General features: G+C 40.4%; 2 protein-coding genes across 3 annotated transcripts in view; one reads left to right on the forward strand and one right to left on the reverse strand.

Moving 5' to 3' along the window:
* Positions 1-2532, forward strand: part of FKBP1B (FKBP prolyl isomerase 1B) — a 29061-nt gene extending 26529 nt beyond the window's left edge. For both annotated transcript variants that reach the window (XM_087947438.1, XM_087947442.1), the window contains one exon: positions 1901-2532. In XM_087947438.1, coding sequence (XP_087803564.1) covers positions 1901-2029 — 129 coding nt within the window. In that variant the 3' untranslated portion in view covers positions 2030-2532. The remainder of the gene's footprint in view (positions 1-1900) is intronic.
* Positions 2533-5094: 2562 nt separating this feature from the next.
* SF3B6 (splicing factor 3b subunit 6) lies at positions 5095-14300 on the reverse strand. The gene is made up of 4 exons (XM_087947449.1): positions 14032-14300; positions 10468-10586; positions 9177-9315; positions 5095-5200 (listed from the first exon to the last, which is right to left on the reverse strand). Exons 1-4 carry the CDS (start codon positions 14059-14061, stop codon positions 5111-5113), a joined length of 378 nt encoding a protein of 125 aa, XP_087803575.1. The 5' UTR covers positions 14062-14300; the 3' UTR covers positions 5095-5110.
* Positions 14301-17839: the final 3539 nt, after the last annotated feature.

A 17839-nucleotide genomic window follows, 5' to 3' on the forward strand; every position in this document is an offset into this window, starting at 1 on the left:
CAGTGCATCAAGAGCCACCACACACAGACGGATCCTGGACATGGGCTTCAAATGTTGTATTCCTCTTGTCAAGCCGCTCCTGAACAACAAACAACGTCAGAAGCGTCTTACCTGGGCTAAAGAAAAACAGAACTGGTCTGTTGTTCAGTGTGGTCCAAAGTCCTCTTTTCTGATGAGAGCAACTTTTGCATCTCATTTGGAAACCAAGGACCCAGAGTCTGGAGGAAGAATGGAGAGGCACACACTGCAAGATGCTTGAAGTCCAGTGTGAGGTTTCCACAGTCTGTGTTGATTTGGGGAGCCATGTCCTCTGCTGGTGTTGGTCCACTGTGCTTCATTAAGTCCAGGGTCAACACCGCTGCCTACCAGGAGATTTTGGAGCACTTCATGCTTCCTTCCGCAGACGAGTTTTATGGGGATGCTGACTTCATTTTCCAGCAGGACTTGGCACCTGTCCACACTGCCAAATGCACCAAAACCTGGATTACTGTGCTTGACTGGCCAGCAAACTCGCCTGACCTGAACCCCATAGAGAATCTATGGGGCATTGCCAAGAGAAAGATGAGAGACATGAGACTGAACAATGCAGAAGAGCTGAAGGCCACTATTGAAGCATCCTGGTCTTCCATAACACCTCAGCAGTGCCACAGGCTGATAGCTTCCATGCCATGCTGCATTGAGGCAGTAATTGCTACAAAAGGGGCCCAAACCAAGTACTGAGTACACATGCATGCTTATACTTTTCAGAGGTCCAGTATTGTTCTATGTACAATCCTTGTTTTATTGATTGCATGTAATATTCTAATTTATTGAGATTGTGGATTTGGGGTTTTCATGAACTGTAAGCCATAATCATCTCAATTATGACAAATCACGGTTTGAACTCTCTTGCTTTCCATGTAATGAGTTAATCTCATATATTAGTTTCACCTTTTAAGTTGCATTCCTGAAATAAATGAACTTTTGCACGATATTCTAATTTTTTGAGTTTCACTTGTATATGACAGTGCTTTCCCATTGTCTTCTTAGTGAGGTTTTTTTTTTCTTCCAAATTCCCAGCCAAACGGGAGCATGCATTGAAACTTACTACTTTTATCAAAACAATGAAGGGAGCATTGCAACTACCCTAGGCTGCTGTCATAAATCTATTCATTTTGACTGCTCCCTTTGTTCCGTAGTCCTAAAACTCAGATTTATTTATTTTTATTTATATCCCAGGATTATTATTTTTACAAAAAACTCAAGGGGCAAACATATCCAACATACCTTCCTCCTTTTATTTTCCCAACAACAGCAGCCCTGTGAGGTGAGTTGGGGTCAGAGAAAGGAAGTGGCTAAAGTCACCCAACCAGTTTTCACGCCAAAGGTGGGAGTAGAATTCACCATCTCCCAATTTCTAGCCGGGTGCCTTACCCATTAGAGCAGACTGACTCAGATGACCAGGTGTTTATTAAAGTAGATTACTGCATCGGTTACCCTCTTCCATCAGAGCATTCATCTGAGAATTTGAAAACACTTTTATTTTTACCATAGAAGTGAAGTGGCCCCAAGTATCCTTCCTTATCATTCTGCCAATTGCTATATTCTTCCTGTAGTATTTGAACCTGAACGTTGGATTGATGGATGAATGGGCATGAGATTCTGGTCTGGGAACAGTGGAAACGAGGCTGTAAGAATCCTACATATATTTTAAGCTTACAATTTTGACGTAGTTTTTGGTTCAAAATGGTAGGAAATAAATTTGGGTGATATGAATTGCGTTTTGATCTCATGATTTGATGTATAGAACTTTGACTGTTATTGCCAGTTTTAAAACTTGATACAACCTAGGACACTGGGCTCTCAACATTTTTACAAACCTTTTCTTCTCTCTTTTTGATTTCATACCATCTAATGCCAGATGAGCCTTGGACAAAGAGTAAAACTCACTTGTACACCTGATATGGCATATGGAACAACAGGTCATCCTGGAGTTATCCCACCAAATGCTACTTTGATTTTTGATGTGGAGCTTCTCAGGATAGAATGAAATTGGGACTAATAATTTTTAAAAAATCTGTTTATCAGTGCTCTTTCCCCATTCTTTTTAATGGAAGAAATCTCACTGAAATTTATATCTTCACTCAAGTTGTCATGCCAATAATGCTTATGAAGTTGTTTTCCCTACTTCCTTTCCCTTTTTTTTTTTTTTTTTTAACAAACTGATTATTGGTATTTGTTCAGTTAATTGCTTCTTTGCTATGGAATGGAAGTTGTACATTTTATTTTGCACGTGAAACTTCAAAATTGTGATTAGAATTATATATATAATTGAAGCTATATACAGATTTTACTTATTGGACAACCACTGCCTTATAATCCACTAAAGGAACACCGGTGCTCAGAAAACAAGTGTACATCATGTACACACGGAGGCATTAGCCAAACCAAATTACCTGCGCTGCCACTTTTTTCTCAAGCTGTTCCACTTGCAGCTGTTTTAATTAACACATCATGTGAAAACTTTCCAGAAAAATAAAAGTATTGATACTCTGTTGCCTTTCTCTTGTTTTAAACTACTGTCGAGCCAATACAAGGATTTATTCTGTTGTTGAATGAATCAATCTTACCAACCAAAATCATGCAGTCCATAAATCCAAATATAAAGTAGCTTAGATTTGAATTACACAAATTCCCTATCAATATACCTCAAGATCTACATATCAAAGGTCACAGAAATTTCCAAATCATCTGAGGGTTTACAGAGAAATCTGCTCCAAGCTCCAGTTTAGTTGTCCACTTCTTTAGATTAAGGAACTTCCTAAGTTAGCACTTGCTGAAGTGGGAATTTATACCTCAAAGAGAAAAAGATGGCATCCTGTAGAAAGAGTAGTCCCCTTTGCTTCCAGGTAAACCCTTTGCCTCATAAACTGGTTCTTCCCTCTTGAATAGAAGTTGGGATGTATTCATTATACTGACACATAATATGGTTTGTTTTAGCTTAGAATGAATGTGAAGGAGGGAGGTGGCTGCAAAATTGTGTAATATATGTCTGGTGACTGATTCCTCATGGCACTTCTTAGTACAAGTAATGCATTTTAACTAGTAGAAATGGGAGAGTGGAAGGGTCAGTTGCAGTTGTGAACATAAAAACTTAACTATATTCAAAACGGGTCATTGCTCAGTCTTGATACATCGAAGATCTAATTCATCACCACCCAGTTTGAGGATTCAAACCTATCCACTCTCTAAGTATGAGGAGTAGAAACCACTTTCAACGTTTAATCTTAGACTTATTTCTCAAGCTTAGGTTCCTAGAATTTATATCAACATAAACCTCTGCCTATGTTGTCAAAATTAGACATAAGCTGAAAATCTGGACATTACTCTTTTTTAAGACAACCTAAATATTAAAATTCGCACAGTTTAACTCCATTGACCTTTGTATTATATGCCAGTGAATTGGATTTAAGGGAACTATTTTTTCCATTATTTCTATTAAAGGAAGACAGATACAATTATGTCCAGAAAATAGCATGTGTTTTTTTAAAGTGTTGCTACAAAAGTGCAACGTATGTTGCATTTATACTGTTAATTCTTCCATATATTTAGCTAAGCTATTTGTACAGTGATACTAAGCTACAACAATCTTGAGTTAGATCTCCAGAAATTTGCTTCCCATTTCGTTCTAATTATTTCACCTCACCCAGAAAACTAGACCAGAAATAGGATCCTTAAAGCAGACTAATGAAAGATCAAGTTTCTGGTCTGGTTTCACAAGTTGTAAGAATTTTGGATCCAGCATATCTACAATCAGTGCATGGTATGGAGCAAGATGTAGGTTGTGTTATTGCAGACAACCCAAAGTAAGGCACAACCACTAGTTAGATCAGGGGTGGGCAAACTAAGGCCCGAGGGGTCAAATTTTAAAAGTCAATGAGGCCCCGAGCCAAAAGTTTGCCCACCCCGAGTTAGATATTTGAACCATATCTCTGAATTCTCAAGCTTCTCAGTGATATCAAAATGCTGGAAAGGGACTACTCGCCATGGCCAACTTGCCACAGGACAATTCATCACAGGATAATTCAAGAGAGGGACAAGTAGAATTGCAGTTTACCCAGCCTTGAGGACTTGTAACTTGAGAAAGGTTCAAACGTAAAGCTTTTCAGTTTCGACTTTGAAAAAATCTGAGTGAAAACACAGCACGTAGTTACAAAAGCTTTTTTGGAGTGTAAGTAAAATGGGCCTGGGTATTTATGCAAAGAGTACTACTTTAACAACAACAAAAATCAAAACTGCACAACACTGGGTATGTAGCAAATTATAACATCTGAAACAAATGTAGAATCATTTAATCATAAAATCACATAGTTCTCTTAAAGACCCAATAAGCTCACTTTATTAAAAAAACACCTTATTTCTAAAAAATAAAGACATTATACAAGAGTTAACCAAATATTTAACCTCTACTGTATCTGATTGCAAGTGTTATTCCGCACTTATAAAACAAAAGCAATACAATAGCAAAACTGAACATTTCTATACATTTTAGCAAAGAAAATTCGGATTGCATGTCCGCACAACCCCATATTCCTTTTGTTTTTTGAAGCAGTTAATGTGATCAAGAAGGTTTATTTTTTTCAAATGCTGTCAGATTCTTGGTCCAGCACATTGCAACAGAAGAGACACAGAAGTGGATCTCTACAGGTTTCCCCACCAAACGCATCATGCAAAGAAAACAATTTATGGGCTATACTTAGGTGATAAAGTTCCAAAATATATTTTAAAATACACATGCTTCTCCATTACAAATTAAATATGAGACTGAGCCTTCAGAAGATTTTACACATTCCACTGACTGTAATGGCTAAAAAAGTGATATTAATGGTCTCTCAATTGTGGAAAAATGTTATTCCAAAGCCTTAGCTAATTTCAATATCCAAGTGCCTATCATTATATACAGCAGTGAGCAATCTTCCAAAGGTGAGAATAATCAAGATGGTTATGTAATCAAAGAACTAAAATTACCAAATCTTCATATACCAGGTGTCCATAATTGGGGGGTGACATTTGGCCCAGAAACACTGATGTTTTTAAAAAACACCAAACAACCAGTTCTTTAGGAAAAGTTTTATTTTGGTGGGTCTGTGTTTATTCCATATTTCTCCTTCAGAAGCTTGAGCTGTTCTTCTTTCTTCTTTGTATCCATTTTTTGGAATGCCTGTCACAGGACAAAAATAAATATTAAAAGCAATATATTATAAATGTAAAAAATATTTAAGCCACTTTCACTTTGGGAATAATCTTGTGCAATTCAGGTTACTTACCATCAAAATGGTTTGTGATTTAACTATACAATTCATACATCAACTTCTTGAAAACAAGCAAAATTGAGGGTAAGATATGGTATGCTACAATAACATGCTGGCCTTAAGTTATCTTGCTCAAGCTGCCCCTCCCCCATTATGCCAGTACTGCTATAAGAGAAAGAGTGGGAGGGAGAGAAGGAGGGAGGGAGAACTGAGAGAGAGGGGAGAGAGGGGGGGGGGGAGAGAGAGAGAGACCTGTATGTCTATTTGTAGGTTTGTGAAATGCTTGTGATAAATGGATGTTTGAGACCACCCATACACCACAAACAATTAAGCTAGATAGAGTAAACAAGCTGGTAGGTGGTTTCTTTAAGGCGTTCAATTTTTGTAAACATCTCTGGAGGGCTACATCCAAAACTGCTGATAGACTAAACATGACTTTGGGGAATAGTCAATAAAAAGGAAAATCTACACTAAGATTCAGTTTTACTCCTCTACACAAAGTCTTTGTGTAATCTTTGTTCTTTTAAGAGTGACTTGTACATAACGCTTGTCTCAGTTTCTCTTTTAATACAATGCAATCATAGAGTTTCTATACATTTTTAAACTTTGAGATATGTCAATGGTTAATTATATCAGGAGCAAATATTAAAACCCTAGACTGGGAAATTAAAATGGTATGGTCAACTATTATTCATAAACAGTAGAAAAGACACTGAAAAGCAATAGCTGTTCTGTATTCTTAGTAACTGAAGAATAAATCCTGTATGCAAAGGACTATCTAGTCAGCAAACAAAAATGTTTTTATCCTTTAAGTACTAGTCTAATAACTATAACAAATGAATGATCTAGTAAAAGAAGGAGAAAATATTTGTTCCTTTTCTCTATTTAGTATAAAACTAGGTTTCTACAGTAGGAAATCCTTCTCTGACTAGAAATCTCCAATTATCAGCCTCCCCACTTGGCAAGTCAGCAAATTCTATGGTTATGTTTTACAAAAATATCCTTAACATTCACCAAAATATTAAGAAATATATTTTAAGACTGATTGAGGCTATTATACCATGCTACAAGCACTCTGCAGATTTTAGCAATGGTATCAAATCTGAAAAAAATATGAAACTGAGAAGGCTACTGACTAAATACATTGGTTTTTATTCCCAATGCTACTTCCATATCCAGGATTTACAGGTGAAACTCAAAAAATTAGAATATCGTGCAAAAGTTCATTTATTTCAGGAATGCAACTTAAAAGGTGAAAACTAATATATGAGATAGACTCATTACATGCAAAGAAAGATAGTTCAAGCTGTGATTTGTCATAATTGTGATGATGATGGCTTACAGCTCATGAAAACCCCAAATCCACAATCTCAGAAAATTAGAATATTACATGCAATCAATAAAACAAGGATTGTACATAGAACAATATTGGACCTCTGAAAAGTATAAGCATGCAGATGTACTCAGTGCTTGGTTTGGGCCCCTTTTGCAGCAATTACTGCCTCAGTGCGGCATGGCATGGAAGCTATCAGCCTGTGGCACTGCTGAGGTATTATGGAAGACCAGGATGCTTCAATAGTGGCCTTCAGCTCTTCTGAATTGTTCAGTCTCATGTCTCTCATCTTTCTCTTGGCAATGCCCCATAGATTCTCTATGGCAGGGGTCCCCAACCGCCGGTCCGCGGACCGATACCGTCCGCTGAACAACTCTTACCGGGTCGCTGGTTGCTGGCGCCGCCATCTTTTGGGGTAAAAAGTGCTTCCGGTGAGCTTTTCCGGGTAGAAAGCTCACCGGAAGCACTTTTTCATCAAAAAGATGGCGGCGCAGCGCTTCGTGAGCTTTCCCGGGTAGAAAGCCATTTCTACCGAAAAAGCTCACCGGAGCGTGCGCCGCCATCTTTTTGACGAAAAAGTGCTTCGGTGAGGTCACCGGAAGCACTTTTTCGTCAAAAAGATGGCGGCGCCCAGTTGATGCCGGTGCACCGGGCCGCGCGCCCAGCTGATGCCGGTACCGGGCCGCGGCGTCAAAAGGTTGGGGATCCCTGCTCTATGGGGTTCAGGTCAGGCGAGTTTGCTGGCCAATCAAGCACAGTAATCCCACGAGCATTGAACCAGGTTTTGGTGCTTTTGGCAGTGTGGGCAGATGCCAAGTCCTGCTGGAAAATGAAGTCAGCATCCCCATAAAGCTTGTCTGCGGAAGGAAGCATGAAGTGCTCCAAAATCTCTTGGTAGACGGCTGCGTTGACCCTGGACTTAATGAAGCACAGTGGACCAACACCAGCAGATGACATGGCTCTCCAAATCAACACAGACTGTGGAAACTTCACACTGGACTTCAAGCATCTTGCAGTGTGTGCCTCTCCATTCTTCCTCCAGACTCTGGGTCCTTGGTTTCCAAATGAGATGCAAAAGTTGCTCTGACCAGAAAAGAGGACTTTGGACCACTGAGCAACAGACCAGTTCTGTTTTTCTTTAGCCCAGGTAAGACGCTTCTGACGTTGTTTGTTGTTCAGGAGTGGCTTGACAAGAGGAATATGACATTTGAAGCCCATGTCCAGGATCCGTCTGTGTGTGGTGGCTCTTGATGCACTGACTCCAGCCTCAGTCCACTCCTTGTGAAAGTCCCCAACACTTTTGAATGGCCTTTTCCTGACAATCTTCTCCAGGCTGTGGTCATCCCTGCTGCTTGGGCACCTTTTTCTTCCACACTTTTCCCTTCCACATAACTTTCTATTCATGTGCTTGGATTCAGCACTTTGGGAACACCCATCTTCTTTTGCAATTACCTTTTGAGGCTTTCCCTCCTTATGGAGGGTGTCAATGATGGTTTTCTGCACAACTGTCAGGTCAGCAGTCTTTCCCATGATTGTGATTCCTACTGAACCAGACTGAAAGACCATTTAAAGGCTCAGGAACCCTTTGCAGGTGTTATGGCTTCATTAGCTGATTAGATTGGGACACTTTGAGCCTAGAATATTGAACCTTTTCACAATATTCTAATTTTCTGAGATTGTGGATTTGAGGTTTTCATGAGCTGTAAGCCATAATCATCACAATTATGACACATCACAGCTTGAACTCTCTTGCTTTGCATGTAATGAGTCTTTCTCATATATTACCCTGTTTCTCCAACAATATGGCTTCCTGCAATAGGAAGTCCCACCATGTTTTATAGGCATGAAATGAAATTATGCCCCTCCCCCCAAATTAAGGCCTATATTAAAACATGCGAAATGGGGGGAAAATGGCAGGGGGGCTTGCTGTTAGGAAGTACTTTTGTTGCACACCTGTATATGGTGCTGCCTGCGTTGACCCTGATACAAAGTGCCCCACCAACGCCGAGGTCAACATCCAAGCCATCGCCGCCCGCCCTAAGATGCAAGGGGGGGAATTAAGTCACCCTCGAAAAGACGGCCTAGCTGTTTTTTCGGGGCTCAAAAAAAAATAAGACCCGGCCTTATTATATGAGAAACACGGTAGTTTCACCTTTTAAGTTGCATTACTGAAATAAATGAAATTTTGCACAATATTCTAATTTTTTGAGTTTCACCTGTATAACCCATAATTAAAAATAATCAAAACACAGTAGGAAAGCAATAATGCATATATACTGTATATGGATCTTTATGCAGGAGGTTGATTTTTCATTTTTTTAAATAGATGGATTTCTTTCGGAAAACTATGTGTTGAACTGTTTTTCTTTATGCGTTGCAGAATATAGGAAAACGTACAAAGCACCATCTCACTTCTCTAACCAGATCCTTTAGTTTACTACAGCTAAAATCTCCCTGGTTAGACTATCCGAAAATATCCCCATAATATTCTCATCAAAAGAGAAAAACACAGCAAAATTGAAGAACTGATATGCTTTAAAGAATATACTTGCCCTGTTTGCATTGTAGTACAAAACGACAAGGTATCTGTTGCACACATTGAATCCTGACAGATGATCACAAGCATTTTTGGCATCAAAGATATCTTCATAGACTACATAGGCTGTTCCCCTCGTCTCAGGAGTATTTCCTCTGTTAGGATAACAAGTTTCATGTCAGCAAACCAGTATTTTGAATCTTTGAGATGACATTTGTCACCAATACAATTTTTCCTGACACTTGAGCTAATCCTTAAAATCAGTTAACACCACAATATATGAATTTACTTGTGTATCAGCCAGGAATAGACAGGCACTAGGCTTCATACAGTATCCTATCTGCAAACGTCAGATTCTGTCACCCCCCACTCCCAAATTAACAGAACTAACATTTTCAGAACTTTTTCTGCTGACCTAGAGGTATTACGGGATGAAATAAATAGCTTAATATTTTAGCATCCCTCTGACCTAGTAAACCACTCCCTTAACGGGGAAAAAAATCCTAGATTGAGGCAGTATACAAATGGAATAAAACTGAAATTATCCACTCTGGTCACTTCACAATGTTATTAGCCATGTCTCTGCAGCCCGAGGCAAGACACAAGCTAAAATTTAATCCTAAAACTGAGCAGATTGCTCATCTCTGATTTAAATGCATTTCATTACGCATTCAACTGTGCTACACAATAAATCACAGGCACATAATTTCCATCATATTTTATCAGACCGGCTGTAATGTAATTTGTTTGCTTTGGCTTAGGGCAGAGATGGCTAACCTTTTTGTCGTCGCGTGCCAAAAGTGCCTGCGTGCCTGCACCCATAATGCAACGAATGTGTGACACCCCCCACCTACGCATGTGTGCATGACCCCCCTGCACGCCCCACCCACTTGCGCATGCACGTGCATCTCCCACACACGCATCTCTCCCTGCGCATGCACGGAAGATACCCAATCAGCTGCCTGGCGGGGGGCACGCACACATGCACAGTGGATCTGTTCCGGGCGACGGCTCGCATGCCGGCAGAAATGGCTCTGCATTCCACTTCCGGCACATGTGCCATAGGTTCGCCATCACAGGCTTAGGGTGATTGAGATTAGTTACAGAGCCGGGGAAAGTGTCTAACATATCAAAAGAGTTCTAAGCAGCTAGGCCAGGTTGAGGAAGTTTCTTGCACTCTGACACTATTATAGAAACCATTTTATTAAACTGTGATCACGATTTGTTTACCAACTAAAAAACTGCTTTGTGTAACTACATAAAGTCTCATTTGAAGTTCAGTTTATTCAAATACACAACAGACTTACACTCTGATTTGTCGAATAGGTCCATATTTTCCAAAAATGTCATACATTTCTTCAGCTGTGATTTTATATGGTAAATTCCTGATATACAAAATTCGGTTGACTTCGGGTGGCAGACGGATCTAGATATAACAAGCATAACTTTTAGCAACATAAACATACATATAAACATTTGGTTGTTTTCACTACATTAACTTTCAGAGTTCCCAGAATCTGTCTTTTAAAAGATAGAAACAGGCAACTTTGATGACCTATTACTGATTTAAAAGCTTTGCTGTTCTCTCCCCTCCTGTTTAATATATACACTGCTCAAAAAAATAAAGGGAACACTTAAACAACACAATGTAACTCCAAATCAATCACACTTCTGTGAAATCAAACTGTCCACTTAGGTAGCAACACTGATTGACAATCAATTTCACATGCTGTTGTGCAAATGGAATAGACAACAGGTGGAAAGCATAGGCAGTTGGCAAGACATCCCCAATAAAGGAGTGGTTCTGCAGGTGGTGACCACAGACCACTTCTCAGTTCCTATGCTTTCTGGCTGATGGTTTGGTCACTTTTGAATGCTGGCAGTGCTTTCACTCTAGTGGTAGCATGAGACGGAGTCTACAACCCACACGAGTGGCTCAGGTAGTGCAGCTCATCCAGGATGGCACATCAATGTGAGCTGTGGCAAGAAGGTTTGCTGTGTCTGTCAGAGGAGTGTCCAGAGCATGGAGGCGCTACCAGGAGACAGTCCAGTACATCAGAAGACGTGGAGGCCATAGAAGGGCAACAATCCAGCATCAGGACCGCTACCTCTGTCTTTGTGCAAGGAGGGACAGGAGGAGCACTGCCAGAGCCCTGCAAAATGACCTCCAGCGGGCCACAAATGTGCATGTGGCTGCTCAAACGGTCAGAAACAGACTCCATTAGGGTGGTATGAGGGCCTGACGTCCACAGGTGGGGGTTGTGCTTGCAGCCCAACACCATGCAGGATGTTTGGCATTTGCCAGAGAACACCAAGATTGGCAAATTCGCCACTGGTGCCCTGTGCTCTTCACAGATGAAAGCAGGTTCACACTGAGCACATGTGACAGACGTGACAGGGTCTGGAGACGCCGTGGAGAACGTTCTGCTGCCTGCAACATCCTCCAGCATGACCGGTTTGGCAGTGGGTCAGTAATGGTGTGGGGTGGCATTTCTTTAGGGGGCCGCACAGCCCTCCATGTGCTCGCCAGAGGTAGCCTGACTGCCATTAGGTACCCAGATGAGATCCTCAGACTCCTTGTGAGACCATATGCTGATGCGGTTGGCCCTGGGTTCCTCCTAATGCATGACAATGCTAGACCTCATGTGGCTGGAGTGTGTCAGCAGTTCCTGCAAGACGAAGGCATTGATGCTATGGACTGGCCCGTCCGTTCCCCAGACCTGAATCCAATTGAGCACATCTGGGACATCATGTCTCGCTCCATCCACCAATGCCACGTTGCACCACAGACTGTCCAGGAGTTGGGGGATGCTTTAGTCCAGGTGTGGGAGGAGATCCCTCAGGAGACCATCCACCACCTCATCAGGAGCATGCCCAGGCATTGTAGGGAGGTCATACAGGCACGTGGAGGCCACACACACTACTGAGCCTCATTTTGACTTGTTTTAAGGACATTACATCAAAGTTGGATCAGCCTGTAGTGTTTTTTTTCCACTTTAATTTTGGGTGTAACTCCAAATGCAGACCTCCATGGGTTGCTAAATTTGATTTCCATTGATAATTTTTGTGTGATTTTGTTGTCAGCACATTCAACTATGTAATGAACAAAGTATTTAATAAGAATATTTCATTCATTCAGATCTAAGATGTCTTATTTTTGTGTTCCCTTTATTTTTTTGAGCAGTGTACATAAAGCATTTGATGAGATCTTCTGCAGGTTTTGGAGTTCAGTATTACAAATGGGTTATGATGCCCAATTATAGCTCTCAACCCTAAACATGAGATGATATAACCCAGAGATGTAAATGTCAAATAGTGATACTATTGAAATCCTTTACTGGTGCCTGGAGATTGTGTGTAGTGCACAAACATGTCCAAGTTACTTCATAGCAAACTTATTACAATGCTGTATATCTTGAGTCTGCCCTTCAAAAGCTTGAACTGGTCCAGGATGCAATGATGCTGGCAGTGATGGGCAAGCCTCAATGGAACCCCATGACACCTCTGTTTTGCGAACTGCATTGTTTATCACTGATACCAGGTGCTATTCAAAGTGCTGCTTATCATCTATGTTACCCTGCAGGGCACAAAACCAGATTACTTCAGGGACCACCTATCTCCCATGGTTTTTGCCCAGCTAGTACACAGCCAGCTGAGTTGACACACTCTGGATCCCTTCAATTAAAACAGTGCATCTATTGGTATCCAAGAAGTGTGCTGCTCTATTATGGTGCCTTCTGTTCCCACCCTCTGAAAGTCTGAAGAGATATGGCTGTTCTTCTAGGCCTTGAGCTATGCTGGACAGAGCCCTTTATTGAATGTTTACATCTATGATTTTTTTTTTAAATAAAGCACCAGATCCTGCTTTGTTTTGCACTATGTTTTTAACTGTTTCTTACCTTGTAAACTGTCAAAACTCAAGAGCATCTATATTGAATTAAATAAACTACTGGAATAACCGGGGGTGGGATTCGACTTTATGATAGTGAATAGGATGATGGTGTGGCAATGGAACTGCACCCAAATTTTGCCCCAATACACATAATGTATTCCAATGCCAGTTAATTCTTGATATTCTGCTACCCACAATAAGCGGTTCTAAGTGTCAATAACTGAACTACAACTGTGGCTGCCAAACAATGTACTACATTGAACTCAGGGTGCTTATAACACTATATTACATTCGCCTGAGTCCAGCTGATGGCAAGCTGTACAACCAAAGCTGAGGAGACCCACAAGCTTCTCTATTCCCACCCCATCCAAAAAAAAGCATAACTTTAATTCTGTGTTTACAATGTTACTGGTTGCTGCCTTATTCAGCAGTGGGGGCGGGGCAGACTTCAGTTCCCATATTCCCCTATTCAACACCGGCCATAAGGGCAGGAGAGTTGGGGGTGCCAACGGCCAACCTACTTATGGGGCACATGTCAGGCATTAGGGCCATTCAGCCCACATATCCCCTCCAAAAAAGCTTTTTTTTCAAAGGCAAGAAGTCTCTAACCTTGGCAACTTTAAGACTAGTGGACTTCAACTCCCAGAATTCCTCAGCCAGCAAAGCTGGCTGAGGAATTCTGGGAGTTGAAGTCCACTAGTCTTAAAGTTGCCAAGTTTGAGCACCTCTGCGAGTCAAAAGGGGAAGCTCTCGAGAAGGCCGGGACTACAATTCCCATCACACGCAAGACAAGTTTGGAAGACGGGCCTATTAGCCCAGACGGGCGGGTACGAAATCGGGAAAGCTGCCGGCTTCCCGTTCACGTTTTTCCTGGTTTTCCCAAACGACAAAAGGCAAACAGAGGGACGGCAAGTTAAGGGGGAGAAGAAGCAGGAAAAAAAAAGGGGGGCGTTCAAAATGGCCACCCTGCCCGACTCACATTCGCACGTTTCGCCGCTTGCATCGCCATGGCAACGGTCCTCGGATATTTCGGGTTCACCCGCAAAAAAAGGAAACCTCCGTAGACGCCGAAATTGCCGAAGGCAGAGAAGGTACGCCGAAGCCCCTGCGCAGGTCGTCGTACGCTTCACCCGGAAGAAGATCCGACTTCCGGCCGTCGTTACTGTCTTCCTCCGCCCCCCCCCCAAATGGCTACCTATACGTCTACACTACCACGATTTCCGGTTCCGATTAAACACTTACTATCTACGCAGTGTCAGAGTGGAAGGGGTTTCCTGCGACTAAAGGCCAAAATCGATATACCTATATTCTTAAACTGGGATATTCGCGGAGAAAATATTTTTTTTGTAGATGACTTGGAAAGAATCATGCTTTATCCGCCACCAGCATTCATTCCCCAAATTGAAGCAGAATTGGGAATGGATGCGTTCGTTATTTACCTGGCTTTGTGATACGTAAAAAAAGAAGTACAGTATATTGGACTTTTGCTGCTCAAAAAGAAAAACGGAGCCATTTCTTCGCTTACCTGGATCAAATGTACCAGAATACAATGAAACAAACGGAAATGGTTTCAAAGAAAGGCTGCAGGGATGATCAGCAGATTAGAAATCAAGACCTGTGAAGAAATGTTACATGGATGCTCTTTAAATAACATGAAAAGTTATCTTAAAGAAGAAAGTCAAGGCCTGTTCTCCAATGTTCCAGAGTGCAAGGCCAAGAATAACGGGTTTATTTTGTGGGAAAGCAGATTCTGGTTGATATTGGGAGTGGCTTTTTAAAATTATTTATTCTTTTATTGCTTTTATAATAATGACAGAGAAGGGGGGGGGGGGAGAACCCCACAAAGATACATGCACTGTCAAAGAAAAGGGGAAAGCACTTTTTTTTAAAAAAATGAAAAAATGCAACAAAAGAAAAGGTACAGTGTATCATTAAATAATATTTTATATACAATCCAAGTGTGTGTATAATACATTTATATAATTATATTTTATTAACCTACTGTATTTTGTATAAATAACTACAGTCCCATATTTCATTATATTTGTCCATGTGAAGTCTGGGTCTACAGGTAATCTGCTCATAGGTGGCAAGTACAATGAGGTCTTCATTGAATGAAAGGAGCCATACATCTTCCTAATACTGCAATATCCGTTTTTTGGCCATAGTAGAGGCATAGATAATCCATTTCCTTTGTTCAGTTGTCAATTTCCATGTAATAGGTATGTAGTTCAAAAAAAAATCATATGAAAATTTTGCTGGTGTGCATAATTACATAATCTAATACTTTCTCCCAAAACTTGATAAGTAATAAGACAAAACCAAGAGTTTTAAAGAAACATAATTAGCACATTAAGTATGATCTTTACCTGCTTTTACTATAATTGTGATATAAGCCTGGTTAAATGCTGGTGATAAAATTCCCTTATCAAACATCTCTTCATATACTTGACAAATTCTTTGCCCCAAATGTTTTATACTACCATACTGAAAGGGAATCTATTTATTCCTGATGTTTTACCAGATATTGGAAGAGGTTACAGTAATAGCAGTTCTATGTATGTATATATGCATGCATGCATGCATGTATGTATGTATGTGCATCATGTATGTACACATGTACATGATAAGTTTCAAAGTTGGTCCATCCAAATCCTTGCTTTTGATAGCAGCATACAACAATAAGGAAAGGGGAAATTTGCACAGTCTCATGATTTCTTCCTTGAAGTGGCAATAGTTAGGAGCTGAAGTCCTATAATTTAGCCATGAGATGGCACAGAATTGTCCCTCAGGTGTTTGCAAAAGGCAAGTGGACTTTCTTGGTTTTTTTTCCTTGAAAACATTTACCTTCTCATCCTAGAAGCTTCTTCAGTTCAGGACTGAAGCTTTTGTTACAGCTTTTGTGTATGACATACCTCTTCACCTAAACTAATCATCATGCAGGGATGCCTACTTTGGGCTGATCTGTCAACATCTAAAAAAACTACTGTAGATGTATTCTTCATTTACTTTTACTGATCTGTAAAATTCATGGCTGAAGATAAGAATAAATAATCATATAAATCATATAAATAATCTGTGTGTGGTCTGAAGAAATACACTTAGATCTTACGGGCCATCTTACGGGGCGTGCATAAGCGCACCAACGTGCCTACCGTCCCTGTCCTATTGTTTCTCTTATTCTTTTATTTTTCTTATATGTACCCATTTCATGTATTCACAACTATGTATACACTTATACTTATTATCTTGTAAACAATTGGCAAATCAAATAAATAAATAAATAAAAATAAATAAATATTTATGATCCAAAGACATTGTGCATTATGGCTCCAAAGCACGAGGATTTTTTGGTTATGCATTGTAAAACCTGGTTGCCCAATAATCTGCTTTAACTTAATCCAGTTCCCAGAACTCTCTTCACTGTTACTTTTCCTGGCAAAAGATGGCAGCAAAGAACTATAAGATAAACCTTTTCTGCTATTTTTTCCCCTTCATTCCCTAAAAACAGCCATGGCCCATGTAAAACAATAGAAAGCAATCTGGATGTCACAATGCTTTTCAAACTTGACAATTTAGAAATGTGTGGACTATGTGAGAAATTTGTTCAATGTGTTTTGCCCCATTTTATATCTTGTCATAGTTGTTGTGAACCACTGCAGTTGTTAAATGAGTAACACTGTTGTTAAGTGAATCTGGCTTCCCCATTGACTTTTGCTTGTCAGAAGGTCGCAAAAGGGGATCACGTGGCCCTGGGATGCTGCAATGGTCATAAGTATGAAACAGTTGCCAAGCATCTGAATTTTGATCAGGGGATGCTGCAATGGTCGAAAGTGTGAAAAACAGTCATAAGTCATTTTTTTCAGTGCCATTACAGCTGTAAGTCGGGGATTACCTGTATTTTTACAGATGTTTTTGAATCACGCCTATGATTATTTTTAGAATAGAATAGAATTCTTTACTGGCCAAGTGTGATTGGACACACAAGGAATTTCTCCTGGTCCATGTGCTCTCAGTGTACATAAAAGAAAAGATACATTCATCAAGAATCATAAGGTACAACACTTAATGATAATCATAGGGTATAATAAGCAATCAAATCATACTAGGAAACCATCAATATAGATCGTAAGGATATAAGCAACAAAGTTACAGTCATACAGTTACAAGTGGGAGGGGATGGGTGATAAGGAGTGATGAGAAGATTAACAGTAATAGTAGTGCAGACTTTGTTATAGTTGAAGAGTGTTGAGGGAATTATTTGTTTAGCAGAATGATGGCTTTCAGGGGGAAAAAACTGTCATTGTATCTAGTTGTTCTGGTGTGCAGTGCCCTATAGAGTCGTTTTGAGGGAAGGAGTTGAAAAAGTTTATGTCTGGGATGTGAGGGGTCTGTAAATATTTTCACAGCCCTTTTTTTGACTCATCCAGTATACAGGTGCTCAATTGAAGGCAGGTGGGTAGTAATTGTTTTTTCTGCAGTACTAATTATCCTCTGAAATCTGTGTCTTTCCTGTTGGGTTGCAGAACCAAACCAGACAGTTATAGAGGTTCAGATGACAGACTCAATAATTCCTCTGTAGAACTTTATCAGCAGCTTCTGGGGCAGTTGGAGCTTTCTGAGTTGGCGCACAAAGAACATTCTTTTTCACTTTCCTCTTTTTCGTCCGTTTTGCATCCAGGGCCCCCGTCAAAAATACAACAATCCCGATATATTTGAGACGGTAACAAGAGTTCAGGGTAGTTTCACCGCCTCCGCAGAGCATCCGCTGCTTCCCAGGCAGGGAA

Source organism: Notechis scutatus, chromosome 1 (genome assembly GCF_049901735.1).
Source record: "Notechis scutatus isolate UNSWTSFEM ecotype Mainland chromosome 1, rNotScu1.2, whole genome shotgun sequence".
NCBI lineage: Eukaryota > Metazoa > Chordata > Lepidosauria > Squamata > Elapidae > Notechis > Notechis scutatus.